A 15,087-nucleotide genomic window follows, 5' to 3' on the forward strand; every position below is an offset into this window, starting at 1 on the left:
GGGTTAAAGCCTCACTCAAGGTGGCAGGAGTGCCAGAAGACATTTGCCTCCCTACAAAACCCAGAGGGGTATGTTTCTTTCTAATCACCTCCTCAAAGAGATGCAAAGCAAAAGCTTCTTGGTCTGTGCTTTTGTCAGCACACATCCCCTCTCTTCTGTGCTGCCCTACCTCGTCCCCCCCAGCCTGCCCTTAAAGCTGGGCACAGCAGGATTTTCTGGCTGCTGCTGTCAATGAACTTGGAGCAGAGCTCTGTGTGTGTCACTGGCTCACACATGTCAGAGCCACTGTCCCTCCCAGCCCATTCCACACCTTCAGCCTCCAATTTGCCAGTGGATTGTTAGACACCAGCAGGTTCACCTCTGACTTCCTAGCGGACTGCCTGAGGGTGCTCCATGGACAGTCAGGAGGATAATGTGCCAAACATTCCTCCTTTGCTCCTGGTGAATTTCCTGGGATTACTCCTGTTAGCCACACTTCCAAGCAATAGTAACAAATTCACTTTTTGCTATTTCTCCTCCCCCCACCTTCAAAACCTTCCCAGGGGCACTGGCACAGCTGGGAGAAAGCTGTTGTTAACCAGTCATGGGGAATTAATGACTTCACCTTCCCCATCCATCAGCTGCCAAAAGCCAAAAGGATCTGAGTGCTGGTGGCAAATGTGTGTTCTCTAGACAGGCTGCTAGGCAGTGTGGAATGAGGAGGCAGCAGGAGATCTCCTACCCTTTCCTGGGAGAAGCAGCAAGTCATGATACACATCCCACGCTCCTGTCAGGTGAAGCTGAAATTCCCAGAGCTGCTGCTGCTGCTGTGCACTTCCTGGCTGTGTGGGATGCTGATCCATCTCAGTGCCGGCTGCAGTCTGACCCAATTTTTGCTCTGTTTTTCCTTTTCAGACCCTGATGCTGGTTGTCTTTCCTGCTTTCTACAATTAAAATATTAGCATTAGCAGGACTTGGGGGGTGGGGGCAGAAATGTGGTGCTGGCTTCCCTTTTGTAGCAGAGCAGAAAAGGATCTCTGCATCCCCCTTTTGTCTGTGCCTGGCAGTGGCTGTGCAAAGTGCAAGCAGAGGAGATTGGGCCTTGATGTTTTCCCACCTTAGTAATAAATGATCTGCAGCTGAGCTATAAGCTGATGGTGCTCCACCAGTCTTCTCCTCAGTGGTCCCAAGCTCTGGATGCTCCCAGCTTAGCTGAAGAAGGAGAGCCTGTGGTCTGCTGTATTATCCAGGAGTTTTACAGGGGTGTCAGGAGGGCTGGATGTGGTTATTCAGAGGTGCCAGGAGCCAGTGGACCATCTCCTGCCAGACAATCCTCCTCAGAACTTCTCCAGCCCCTTTCCTTCAAACATTCTTGCTTGCCACACTAAGCTTTGGCTTTTCTCTCCCTGCCCTGGGATGCTTAAAACTCAATCTTGCTGCTGAAAGGGATCCAGACCCTCCTGTGACCAAACTCCTTTGTGCCCTTTGCATGTCCTTGCACTGTCTGCTCCACCAACCACTAAAACCAGAACTGAAAGGGCTGTTGTTTGGCTGCAGGGCCTGACTAAATAAGCTGTGAGTATGTTTTGAACATGGGACTCAACATCAGATGTCCCCCCAAAAACTACTAACAAACCCAACCCCCCTCGTTTTATTGGGAGCAAAAGGCAGACCATGGATCAGCTGCAGCTTTAGAGCCAGCTGTTTGAAAGCAGCAGAGCAGGAGGCAGCAGGAGCCCACTGAGAGCCTGCTTTGGCCTCCCCTTCGGGAGCTCCTTCTTTGCCCCTCAATATTAGCATAGCCCTTTGTGTGTGGGAATGCACAGGACTCCCTGCTGCACCCAGGGCTGGTGGCTGTTCTGTGCCCTCCAGCACGAGGCTTGATTGCTGTCTCTTAGCACTTGTAAGCACTTATATGTACCAAAGCTAATGGTCACACTTGCAGAATAAACTAATTAAGGGGAAATGCTTAAACCCTTCCTTTTCTGCTCAGCCTTCCTTCGGTAAGAGCAGGCAGTGCCTTGAACAAGACCTGAAACAGTGCCTGACCCACCGTGAGACTGTCAGACCACTTCCTGCAGCCCTGGGAGGTGCCAGTCAGAGGAGTTTGGTGCCAATCCAATGCTCCACTGGCATGGCTCTGGCATTCAGCAGCTGCAGCTTTCAGCTGTGAAGCTCAGCTGAGAAGATGCTGTGTGTAGAGTGGAGCAGCCTCGGTCCTGAGCTCCAGAGCAGATGTGGTGCAGTGAGAGGACCCTGATGGAGAAAACCAGACCCAGTGCAGGAGGAAAATTGACTGTGTGGTGAATTTAAAGGGCTGTGAGTGTTGAGGTTGGGTGGCGCAGTAACCTCGTGTCTCTCTTGGTGTTGGAGACATCTGGGGGTGGGTGAATGCATTCCTGCAGCATCCCAGCTGTGAGAGCAAACTTCACTACAGGCTTAGCACTCACTCAGGACCATCTCAGGCTTGTTCCTTCCTGACTCTGATACCACAAGTCCAGAGTGAAATTGTTCTGTGCTCTGGAGATGATACCAAGTCTGTGCTTCCACAAGCAGAAGGAAATTTCCCCTGCACACTTGTTTAAGGGACTGTTTTATTTTGTAGGTGAGCCTTCAGCTGATGGTTTTGGTCTTGTCTCTATTTGCTCAGGAGTGAGTTAGCAGTAAATCAAGGTGCATTTCCCCTGTAGGGTTTCCTGTATGTCAAAGCCATGTTAATTCTCTTTGATTTTCTTCCCTTAGCCCCAGCCATTGCTGCAGATCCTTCCTCTCTTTGTCCCTTTGGACATCAAAAGATGGCAAGGGGACAGCCCTGGGGAGAGGCTCCTCCCTGCTCATTAGCCTCCATAAAACACGAACTCACCTTGGCTGGCTGTGCTGGAGTCCCATCCTCCTCCTGACCACTCTTGACACTGGATCTCAGAGGGAAGGTCTTTTGCTTGCTTCAGGACATCAGACCTGCTTTGGAACTGGACTATTTTGGCTTCCCTTCTGAGAGCTCTGGTGGCTCTCTTGGCCCTGTGAGTTTCTGGGCTCCACAGTACATGGAAAAATGCAAGCTCTGCCAGGTAAGTAGAGGGCTCCCTCCTTCTCCTTTCTGTGTGGAAAGATCCTGGATGTAGCACAAGTATTTTAGAAAGAGAACAAGTGCCCCTGAAGGGTTACCAGCATTTGCAGTGGTGTGTGTGTGGCTGGAGGGAGTTTCTAAAATGGGGTGGCCTTGTGCAGGAAGAGGGGAGAAACTGTGGGTTTGAGTGAGCTCCAGAAGGTCTTTTGCAAGGTAGCAAAGGTTTATTCTGAACTGAGACCAAAACTTCCTTATCCATTTCCCCTTGTCCAGTGTGACCTGCACTGAAGGCTGGAGATGTTATTTGTGTGTGTCTGGCACCCTGAGTTCTTCAGGTTGAAGGGCCCAGAGGTTTGGAGGTGTTTTGTTACCTTGCTGCTACTACCTGCATTTGCTTTGGGTTTTTGCTTTGCCCTTTGAAAGCCTGACCCCCGGGCAGGCAGATCCCACCGCTGCCAGGCTCGTGCCCAGGCACAGGAGTTTTGTGATCCCCTTAGGGTTTTAGTGATGCTTTTCTTCATCAGTCCATCTCTTGATGTGCTGGTGACCAGCTCTCTGTGGGGTGTGCTCAGGCTGGGCACAGTGAAAGCAAAGCCCCAGGCCAGGGATGCTGCGTCGGAACTCCAGATTCAGCTCTGGGCTTTGCTCCACATCTGCAGGAAGCAATCATTTGCCCAGCCTAGGGCTGTGGTTCATGTGTTGGAGGTGGCTGGAGGAGTTGTCAGCTTTCTTGCCCTCTGCAAGGGGCTGCTTCATTCCTAAGCACAACACACGTGCAAGGGCTTGGATGGTTTCCACCTCCTTTGCTGTCCTGGGTTTTGTAGAGCAGCTCCCACTGCACTGAGCTGGTCCCTGCTGAGTGAGCTCTGCCACTGCGAGGTAGCTTTCAGTTGAGAAGCAAAAGAGCAATAATGAAAGAAAAAATAATTGAAACAATAGGCTGTATTAGGGTAAAGATCCCAACTATGCAGAAGTCATCACTTTTTCATGCTGAGTGGTCCCTCCCAGGCTGCAGACATGTCCAGGTGAAGCTGCTGCATTCGTGGAAGCACCAAAGCCTTGTTGTTGCCGAAAAGCTTTCTGCTTCCCTCCAGGTTGTTGGAGGTCTTCCTGATGACATTTATGGAGGGGTTTGGGTGTTAGCAAGATGAGTTTCTCAGGTAGCTTTAGGTGTTGATGCAGGCACTGGGGAGCTGCTGGTGTTGGACTTCTTCCCTGATGAGACAGCAGCAGCAGCTGTGACACAAACTGCATGAGGGACTGCAGTGAAGGTGAGCAGCACACCCTTTGGCTTGGTGCTTCCCAGGATTGCAGAGCTGATCCCATACATTTTGGGAAGGCTGCAACAACTTTTTCTGTCACCATAAGATTGTCTCAGTAACTGCCAACTAATGGAGGGACTGCTTTTAGTTGAGTGGATTCTACTCCCAGCTGCTTCTCTCTGCAAGCATTACTGAGCTGACTCTCAGTTCTCTTTCTATCTGTCTCTAAGGAAAAAGCTACCTGCAGCCTATGCTAGACACAAAAACTAAAGGGCAAACTGCCCTTATTGGTGTAAGAGCTGTGAAAACCAAGCATGGGGGAGATTGAAGATCTCTCCATTTCCAGTGCCTTTACCCCAGCAGCCCTTTTTCCCTTTTCAACCTCATCTTGGCACAAAGAATGTGTTTCAGAATGTGCCACGTGCAGGGTTAGCACCAGAAAGATAATAACAATGCTTTCCACAGAGCTTGGAACTACAATTCTTGGGGAAATGTTTAATACTTAAAAGCTGAGTTACAAGAGAGGAGGAAGCACTGAAGTACAGCTTGAAGTGCTTGGACAGCCTGGCACAGGCCTCCCTGCTGGAGCCCCACCTCAGGCACCTCTGTGGGGCAGTTGTGTGTGTGAGCTTTGGCATTAGCTCTGCAGGCACAAAGGAGCAGGGAATTGGAAGTTCCTCACAGGCCAGGCTCTGGCTCTGCAGAGGAAATGCAAGTGGCTCCTGCAGATGGATCCCCTCTGCTGAAGCTGCTGGCACATGGCTGGATGCAGCCTGTGTGGACCCACTGGGGAGCAGCTCAGCCGTGGCTGGGGCCAGGTCCCCACACAGACTCCTGGCAGCCCCCGGGCTGTGCACACACAGCCTGCAAGGGGGACAGCCCTGGGCTGCATTCCAGACCTTGGCTGCAGTGCTCATTCTGAGCAGCTCTTTGCCCTGTGCCCTGCAGCCCCTCACTCACACAGGTGCATTTTGGTGAAAACCAGCTGAGAATACTTTTTTCTCTTTTATTTATTAATTTTTTAAAAAATCAGTCTTGAACTCCTTTCACCTCAATTCCTCCTGATTTGATTGGAAGTCTCCCTTCAAGAAGGACTCCTCTGAGACCTGCCTGGCTGTAGGCTCGTTTGATGGCACTGGAATTTGCTTAGCAAAATGTTAATTGTGGATCCATCTGGGGAAGAAGCCAGCATCTGTCAGAGCCCATCCGAATCTCTTTGCATGTGCCTGTGACTGGATGAGTCCTGTGGGAAATCAGCCCAACTTTATTGTAACTGCTTCTGATAGGTGTGCTGCACTCAGCCACCCAAGGCAGCCCTCTCTGGCAGCTTTCATGTCTGTGCAAGAGGATATGGGGGAAGCTTTCGTAGGAAGATGTTAACAGGCTCATCTTGGAGAGCAAACTAGGTGTCACTTCTTAGCCACTTCATTAATGTTGGATCAAAGCAGGAAAAAGGGTAGGGGATGCTTTTTGTTCTATTTTAAATGCCTGAAGACTTTACAAACAGACAAAATTCTCTTTAAATGGTTTTGTGGTTTGGGTTTTTTTCACTTCCTAGCCCCCAGACTCAGGTTGGGTTGTTCTGAGGGCAAGCTGGGGGCTAGCTGGGGAAAGCTGATATCCCCTGAAGTCCTCATCTGCCATTCATACTTCTGAAGACATTTCTTGGGGAAGCTGTAACAAGGGGAAGTTCCCTTCTTTCTGCTAAGCTCTGAGTGAGACCTGATCAGGCTGAGGCAGGGAATTACTCTCCCTTTCAAAGAAACAACCACCCATGGCTTGTTGGCTCCAAGCGGAGGACAACAGGCCCAGCAAGCCCTCCTCCAGACCACAGCACACTGCCTGCAAAGCCTTACTGCCCACCAGGAGCCACACCAGGTTGTGTTTTGACCTGAAACAAAACTGGGTTTGCATTTTGAGTTTTCAGCTAAAACTCTTACCTTCCTTTTTCCCCCCACCTGGGCTGTTTCAGCAGGGCAGCAGCAGTGCCCTCTGTGTGTTACAGGTCCTGAGTGGCTGTAGGAGGACCTCAGCTTTGCAGAGGTGCTGGGTGTGATCAACACCAAAGGCACTTCCCCCAGAGCAGTTTCCCTTTCTCCAGGGCCACAGTTAATCCTCTGTCTGTAACAGAAGGTGCACGCAGGTTGCAGGCAGCTCCTCTGATGGAGCTTCCACCACTCTCAGGAGCTCCTCCAGGGTCTCCATCTCCAAGCCCAGTTCAGAGCAGCCATCCTCTTTTCAGAATATTCCATGCTCTGGCTCTGTCACCTCCATTTCTTGCCTTCACAGATGTTGAGGTCTCCTGTCCATCCCTTCCTCCTTCGTCCTCTGGAGATGTTTTTCACCTCTGCTACCACCTACCTGTGGTTTTCTCCCATTACCCCCTGGTACACTTAAAGCCTTTCCCATCCTTTCAGCTTTCATTTTATGCTCGTGGTGAAGTGGTTTGGCTAACCTTGACCATACCAGAGCAGGGCTGGAAGTGGATTGTGGTTAGCTGCCAGGGTGAGTTTTGGAGCAGAGGAAGTCAGGGTGAGTTTGTGTGACACACAGATCCTTACCAAAGGCCTTATCACCTAAACCTACACCTCCTGGAGAAGCCTTTGTGGCCTCTGAGCCTACTCAGGAACAAAAAAAGCTTTTGGAGAAGAGTGGACTTGCTGTGGGAGGTTTATCTGGCACAGACTCTGGTTCTTGGCAGCACCTAGGAGCTTGCTGGGTGACATCACAGCCTTCAGCCCCCTGAGCTGAGCCAGCACTGTGCTGTGTGGTGCCTGGGGGCTGAGGTGTGCCCTGGTCAGGCAGAAGGGTGAGGCCAGAGGGGCCCTGTCTGTCCCAGCAGCACCTCAGATCCAGCAGCTCCTTGTGCTGCAGGCAGCTGGGAGGGCAAATGTGGGTGTAGCATCCCAGGGCCCTGTCTCTGAGCAGGAGGCTGCTGCCTGTCTCAGGTCGCTGTTCTCTCTCTCCGTAGATGTGAAAGCTCCGTGTGAGGCACTTCCCTCCCCCAGCCTGGAGCCCTACCCACAGAGCTCCATCGTGGTCACCCTGGAGGACATGGATCTCTGGATGAAGTTTCATCAGATCGGCACCGAGATGATCATCACCAAGTCTGGCAGGTGAGGGGTAGCAGACAGCTGCCCACACTGCACCCCCTCCAAACTGTTGTCTGAATCCCCCTGAGCTCATTTTTGGACTGGTGGCCATTAAACTGGTTTTGTAGCCAATGATGCACATCTCCCTGCCCCTGGCTGAAGAACTGTACTTGCAGGATGTGGTAGAAGTCCAAACTGCAGAGTGCAAGAGGTCACTGTGGGGCTGAGGTGCTAAGGAAACTTTTGTACTCTTATCTCACCACTTAGCACTGATGTTCTTCCTGCCCCTGCAAGGCTGCCCTGGAAAGTGCCCTGGGTCACAGGCAGCAAGCAGCAGCAGCTGAGCAGTCAGTGCCTGGGGCTGAGTCTACATTGGCAGAGAGGAGCATGGCACAGAACAGGGAGGATCTGTGCCTGCAGACAGAAGTGGGAATGAGTCAGGGAACTGTGGAGCTTGCAGTGAAAGGATACCAAAGAGTGGCAGTATCAAGGATTGTGTGAGCTGAAATATCCCCTTGGGGAGGGAGGGAGGTGTGGAAGCATTCTGCAGAGTCAGGAGATGAAACGGGGTGGGGGGTATGGAATGGAGAGCTAGAAGTGCTCTGAGGGGATGCACATCTTCTACCTGTGCTGGGAACTGCTCTCATCTGTCCTCCAGCTCTGGGGCAGCTGCAGAGGGCTGGTGAGCCATCTGCAAACTCCAAACAGTGGTTGGTACAGGAGTCAGAGGAACAAAAGCAGCAGCGGTGCCACAGGCCTTCAGTGACTGCTGCCCTCTTACTGCCTGTGCCACCCAAGCCCACAGGGCTGGACAGAAGATGAATGAGGCAGGAGAGTGGTCAAGAGCTGGCTTGTAGAAATGCTGCCAGCACAGCTGTGCACAGGAGAGGGTGAAGCTGACCTCAGGCAGCTGACAGAGCAATCCCTGTGCTGTGTATTTTCTCCTCCAGACGAATGTTCCCACAGTGCAAAATCAAAGTCTCTGGCCTGATCCCCTATGCCAAGTACCTCATGCTGGTAGATTTTGTGCCAATGGATAACTTCAGGTACAAGGTGAGTAATTCCAGTGGCAGAAGTCCTTCTGTCCTTCCATCCTTGTTGGGAAGAGATTCACCTTTGTGCTTCGCTGGCCAGGCTGGGAAATAAATCATCTTTGGCCAAAGTTCAGGAGTAATTGGTAGATTTTTTTTTGCCTCTCTGGAGTCATTTGTCAGCTTTGCTTGGGGAGCAGCTGGAAAGGTAACTTGTTCTCAGTGGAAGCAGTACAGTTTTAATCATGAGTAATGTCAGACTCCTCTGACAGCCGTTGGGAGAAAGGGAGGAAAAACAATGCCTGACCCGGAGCTGTTTCAGTAGCGTGGTGGTGGCTCAGGAGAGAGCATCTGCTGCTAGTGCTCCAGAGCAGTCCACTGCATGGGCAGCGAGGCAAAGGGGCTGGGGCTTTCCTGCACCACAGGTAGGGAGGTTTTTAAGCTCTGAATGTGTCCTTCCCTTCACAGTGGAATAAAGATCAGTGGGAAGTTGCTGGAAAAGCAGAACCTCAGCTGCCTTGCCGCACCTATGTCCACCCAGATTCCCCAGCTCCTGGCAGCCACTGGATGAAGGAACCTGTCTCCTTCCAGAAGCTAAAGCTCACCAACAACACTCTGGATCAACATGGACATGTAGGTTGGGGCTGGCCTTTGTGCTCTGCTCTCTTGGCATTCAGCAGATCCTGGGAGGTTCTCCTCCCCCTCTACTCTGCCCTGCTGAGACCTCACCTGCAATATTGCATCTAGCTGTGGGCTCCCCAGTTCAAGAGGGACAGGGACCTGCTGGAGAGAGTCCAAGGGAGGGCTACTGATGAGCACTGCCTGGTGAGAAGAGGCTGAGAGCCCTGGGAGTGGTTTGTCTGGAGAGAAGACTGAGAGGGGATTTAATCAATGTCTATCAATTTCTGAGGGCTGGGGGGCAAGAGGGAGGGTCCAGGCTCTGCTCAATTGCACCCTGGGATAGGACAAGGGGCAATGGATGGAAACTCCAGCACAGGAGGCTCCACCTCAACAGGAGAAGGAACTTCTGCACTGTGAGGGTCACAGAGCCCTGGAGCAGGCTGCCCAGAGAGGTTGTGGAGTCTCCTTCTCTGGAGCCTTTCCAGCCCTGTCTGCATGTGTTCCTGTGTGACCTGTGCTGGATTCTATGGTCCTGCTCTGGCAGGGGGGATAGACTGGAAGATCTCCAGAGGTCCCTTCCAACCCCTAACAGCATGTGAGCTGTGATTGCAGGTGGATGTAATGGCAAATGTGAGACTTGTGAGAAACTGGGTCGTGTAGGAATTGAGAGCTACCCAAGTGGCCTTCCCCCCATCCTGAGCCCAGCCCTTGGGCCCTCTTAGCTGCCTGCTGGGGAAGGCTTCCGTCTGCACTGTCACTGTAGGGGCATGGTGGAGATCCCAGTCCCAGGCAGGCAGCCCTGGTTAGCAGTGGAGGCTTTGCACAGTGTGTTGGCTGTGGCTGCACCTGGAACCTTTCTGCTTTGTCTGTCCCTGTGCCAGATCATCCTGCACTCCATGCACCGTTACAAACCTCGCTTCCACATTGTGCAGGCTGATGACCTCTTCAGTGTCCGCTGGAGCATCTTCCAGGTGTTCAGCTTCCCTGAGACTGTCTTCACCTCTGTGACTGCCTACCAGAACGAGCAGGTACTCTGCACAGCCTGCCCTCCAGCACCTTGCTGTCTTGCTCTCTTTAGAAGCCTGGTAGAGGGAGGTGGCCAAGCTGCTCACCCTGGGTGCATTCTGTGCTCCTGCTCTGGCAGGGGGGTTGGACTCAATGATCTCCAGAGGTCCCTTCCAACCCCTAGGATGTGCTCCTGTTCCTGTGGTGGGAAGAAACAGGCACTTTGTAGCCTGCTCTGAGGCTACATGATGAATGTAGGGATGAGATGAATCCTGCACCTTATCTGTACTACCTGCACTTCCAGAAGCCCTCCTGCAGTAGGAAGTGTGGGCAGAAGTCCAGATGCAGACACTCCACCTGATTCCTGCATGTTAGGAGCAAGTTCTTTACCATCAGGGTGGTGGAACACTGGCACAGGTTGCCTGGGGAGGTGGTTGGGGCCCCAGCCCTGGAGATATTCAAGGTGAGGCTTGACAGGGCTCTGGGCAGCCTAGTTGGGGATGTCCCTGCTGATTGCAGAGGGGGTTGGATTAGATGACCTTTGGAGGTCCCTTCCAGACCATTCTCTGATTCTATTTCTCTAGCTGGATGCATCCCACCCAAATCCCTGGTGACCCTGGCAAAGTCAGGTCTCTCTGTAGGTCACTTCCTAATCAATAATGGGAGCCCAGCTGCTGTGGCCAAGGCATGCCCCAAGCCCTCAGGCCAGCTCTCGTGGTGAACAGTGAGGTGAAGGGCCTGAAACAAGGAAGCACCCAGAACCCAGTGCCCTGTGGTTCTGATCCTTCCCCTTTTCTTTCTAGATTACCAAGCTCAAGATTGACAACAATCCCTTTGCCAAAGGCTTCCGTGAGCACGGGAAGAACACTCGCAGGTAAGCTGAGCTGGAGCTGAATTTATGGACAGCTGAGGCCCCTTGGGAATTCTGCCCACAGCCACTGGGCAGAGCCTGCTGCCGTTTGCCTGGATCTGGGAACGCTGTCCCTTTCTGCAGCCTGCTCTCAAGAGACCTGGGGAGTGGGAGGAGATGCAGAACCTCCTGCAGCAATGTGGGAGCTGAGACAAATCTGAGACCTGCATGGCCTTGCAAGTTGGAGCTAGGCTGGGATCTGACAGGTGGGCAGGGAGTCCACAGGAGATGGTGGGGTCTGTCTGGGATCAGCCTAATGCTTTGGTTTGGAAGCTCCCTCCTCTCCTTTCCCTGTGTGTGGAAAAGCAGCTCTCCAACAGAGCATTCTGTCAGCTGGAGGGGAGGTGGAGACCAATGCCAGTGGCATCTTCTGTCTGGTCTGAGGACAGCCAGAGGAGGAGATGAAAAGAAAAGCCTTAAATGCAGCCAGGGATTGGCAGTGGAGAAGGAAAAAAACAAAGTTTGGTTTTGGTTTGTTTGGGTTTGGGTTTGGTTTGTTTGGGTTTGTTTTGGTTTGGGTTTGGTTCGGTTTTCTTTTGTTTTGCTTTGGTTTTTATTCTGTTTTGTTTTGTACTCTCCAAAGCAGAAAATGTTATGAAAATCTCTGAGATTTTGTTTTTCTGTTATTCTATGCCTGAAAAAAAAAAAAACCAAAAAAACCCAACCCAACCAAATTCTCCTTTCCTGATTAAAACAGGGCAAAAGGATCTCTTTCTTACTTGAAACCTTGAAAAGCTCATGGGTTTTTCTTTCTCCCCCTAACAGGGTAGTTTCTGCTGAAGCTTAGCCTGGTTTGCCATTTAGGAAAAGGCTGCTTGCAGGGCCACCCTGCTGTACACAACCCTGGTGCCCGAGGGCACGACACTGACACACACTCAGAGCCAGCCCCTCTGATGCCAAGCCTGATTGTGCCTTTTGAACAAACCCCCAGTGGGCTTCCCCTGTACTGGTTTCTCCCCAGCAGCCTGTGGGGCCAGGGCCAAGGTGGTGCTGAGGGCTGGCAGCATGGCAAAAGCTGTGCTGCCAGGGTGCTGCAAGCCCCAGGATGTCAGAGAGGTCCATCCCATCTCTTTGTCCAGCAGCCTCTGCAGATTGCTCTGGGCAAAAAGCTGCCCCTGTGCCTTGTTTCTCTGCAGGGAAGGACGAGCCAAGGGCCACAAGCCCAGCCCAGCCAAGGGCCAGAAGAGGAAGCTGCCTGAGGAGAAGGAGCCTGGTGCTGAGGACCGTGGTAATATGGATCACAAGCACCCCAGAGAATCAGTTCCAAATGGTGCCCAGGCCACAGCAGGGAAAGGAAACAGCATCCTGGCTGTGGGGTGGGCTGGGGGGGTGTCCCTAAAGAGTGCTGTGTGTGGCTTTGGGTCTCTGACTCTCTTTCTGGGAATAATGCCCAGGAGACTGCTCACAAGGGGCTTGTCATTCCTGACTGCCCACCAGCTCTCTCCCCAGCCTGGCCTTGCTCCTCTGACTGGAGCTGTGCTTTCAGAACATTCCCTTCAACAGCCATGGGAGATTGCAGCATCACCCACTGCTTGCTTCCTGGCTCTCAGGGGTGCGGTGGTGCCAGCAGTGGTGTTTGTGCAGCTGAGTTGGGATGCAGAGGTGGGAACTGGCATCACCCTTTCTGAGGTCAGGGTTTAAGCTTGATTGTGCCTCACTGCAGTTCATAGAGCTGCTTGCAGTATCACAGCAAAGGAGTGAGGACAGGACAGTTCTGCACAGCAGTGTAAAGGCAGAAGGAAGCTGCAAAGGGCCAGTCCCTTAGGGCTGTGACTGCAGAAGAGGGATTGGTGTTTCCTTCACCATCCTGTGCCTAAGCCAGCTGCCAGCAGCCCCTTGTGAGCTCTGCCTCTCCTTCCCCCTCCTTACCTTCTCCCCTTCTCTTTCCTTTCCCTGCCATGAGTCAGGTTTTGGGAAAGATGAGAACGTGGAGGTGAAGGAAGAGAACAACCCTGTGGTGGTCAGCAGTGGGTACACCTTCTGGGTGCCAGAGCAGAGCAGCAGCCATGCCTTCCCTGCAGCCTCACCCGTGCCAGCTGAGCAGAGGGAAGGGCTGCCCAGGGAGCAGCAGGTGCCAACGCCCTCCTACCAGATCTACCGGTGAGTGCCACCTCCTGCTGCTCCTGCCCAGAACCACCCTCAGGCTGCTGGGTTCCTTCTCTGCTGCTGGGTATTTCCTAGGAAGAGCAGCCAATGGGAGTAAGGAAGGATTCCCTTCTTCTGGATAGCACACACGGGTGGTAGTCACTAGACTGGCATGGAAGAAACTCCACAACAAAGCCTTCCTGTGGTGCTTCAAACCCCCTGAGCCCAGGCATGCTCCTGTCCTAGGAATGCTCTTTGGTTCCTGTCCTGGAAGGCTCCTCCAGCCAGCTTGGTGCTTCTCCCTTGGAGAAGCCATGGTGAAGGAGTGGCAGGGCTCTGGTGACCTTTCTCTCCTTCTCATTGCAAATTCAGTTATGAGTTACAGTGAGCCCAGACTGCAGCTGAGCCAGGACTAGGGTAGTCTGGGCTTACCTTCTCTGGCATTAGCCAATTGTGTGGGTGACAAGCCAGGCTTGGCCTGAACTCCACACTGGCAGCAGATTGAAACCACAGTCAGTGGGGAGAGGGTACGCTGAGAACTTGCCCTGCCCTTCCCTGGGGCTCTGTGTGAGGGGTGCCAGGGTTTCCTGCCAGTGGCAGGTTTGACTCTCTTCTCTCTGCCCTGGGGGTCAGGTTCCACGAAGCTGGGGACAGCCAGCAGCCTCCCACCCGTGATGCCGCACCCTTGAGCGACTGCCGGGCACGGTGCCACCCCTGGGACCTGGCCACGGCGCCCGAGCATGACTGCAAGCAGCTGCCCGAGGGCTTCACCAGCCTGCCTCCGCTGCCACCGCCCCTGCCTGCCCCCCAGGACTACACAGGAGTGGTGAACGTGGCTCTGGACTCCGTGGGGAAAGCCGGGCCCCGAGCACCCCTGTACAGTGCCTATGGCAGCGACCAAGGCCTGGGGCAGTGGATGGTCCCTGCCCACAGCCAGTACAGGGCAGTGAGCTACTCACCCTTCTCCTCAGAGTACACTCCACAGGGGGCTCCAGGACATGCCCACGGCACCGTGACAGAGTGGAGTCAGTACCCCCTGTTCCCCTATGCCTGCTGGTGAACTCTGAAGATCCTTCCCAATGAAAAAAAAAAAAAAAAAAGAAAAAAAAAAGACAATTGTAAATGAGATCAGATTTGCTCAGGGCTGCTGGCCCCTGGAAGGGGCTGCTGGCCCTCTGAGGGGCCTGTGTCCTGCGTGGGTGGGCAGTGAGGTGTGCCACTCACTCAGTATGCATGGCCAGATGGCTTCCCCTGTGCCTGCCTGTGCACAGCAAGGTGCTGTCTCTCAGCAGAGCTGGGTGGCTTTGTGAGGACCAGGACCTGGTGGTGTCCTGGGGAAGGCTGTGTGCTGGTCTGTTCAGGTGCCACTGTGCCCTGTGCATAGAGCAGAGGTGCTGAGCTTTGGAAAGCAGCCCTGGCAACATGTGGAACTCGGCTGCAGTGACTCTTCTGTAGTGCCACAGCACATTGCTTCCTGCTTTGGTGCCACAGCTATGAGACAGAGAGCAGCCAGGCTCTTCCCCTCCAGCTCACAGGAGGATGGGGGTGAGATGTGCAGCCTGTGAAGGAAGGTGAGGCTTCAGCACAGGGAGGTACACAGAGCCCCACTTGGCCCATCAGAGGTAGCACCCAGGTGGCTTGTACCTGCTGTGAAGTGACACGAGGCCTCTGACTCACTAAAGAGCAATCTGGACGGGGACAAAACTGTGGAGGAGAAGGTTTTTAACCCCAGAATGTTGTCACCTCCTGCTGTCCAAATGCCAGCTGCTTGCAGGCATTTCAGCCCTAACAGGCTGGCCTCTGGGGCTCAGCAAATGGCTCTGTCTCTGACCTCTAATAGTTGGGTTTGCCACCATCGTTTTGTGCCTCTTGTACAGCAGATGAGAAGCTGCCTAAGGGGAGCTGGGTGCCTTGAGAGGTCCCTGGGCTGGTGCTTTCTGCAAGCCAGTCCTCCTGGTGCCCTGCCATGATTGCTGCCAGTGCTATGGTAACAAGAAAGGGAAAGTAATAGATCCTCCCCTGGCTCCTTGGTGAG

The 15,087-nt window shown here is 53.2% G+C and overlaps 1 protein-coding gene across 1 annotated transcript; it reads left to right on the top strand.

Moving 5' to 3' along the window:
* Positions 1–3,031: 3,031 nt before the first annotated feature.
* LOC128975784 (T-box-containing protein TBX6L) lies at positions 3,032–14,112 on the top strand. Its single transcript, XM_054392818.1, has 9 exons — positions 3,032–3,047; positions 7,280–7,424; positions 8,351–8,453; positions 8,900–9,064; positions 9,934–10,080; positions 10,861–10,931; positions 12,104–12,195; positions 12,875–13,067; positions 13,686–14,112. Exons 1-9 carry the CDS (start codon positions 3,032–3,034, stop codon positions 14,110–14,112), a joined length of 1,359 nt encoding a protein of 452 aa, XP_054248793.1.
* The last annotated feature ends 975 nt before the right edge of the window (positions 14,113–15,087 follow it).

The sequence above is a fragment of the Indicator indicator genome, chromosome 26, assembly GCF_027791375.1.
Source record: "Indicator indicator isolate 239-I01 chromosome 26, UM_Iind_1.1, whole genome shotgun sequence".
Classification (NCBI taxonomy): Eukaryota; Metazoa; Chordata; class Aves; order Piciformes; family Indicatoridae; genus Indicator; species Indicator indicator.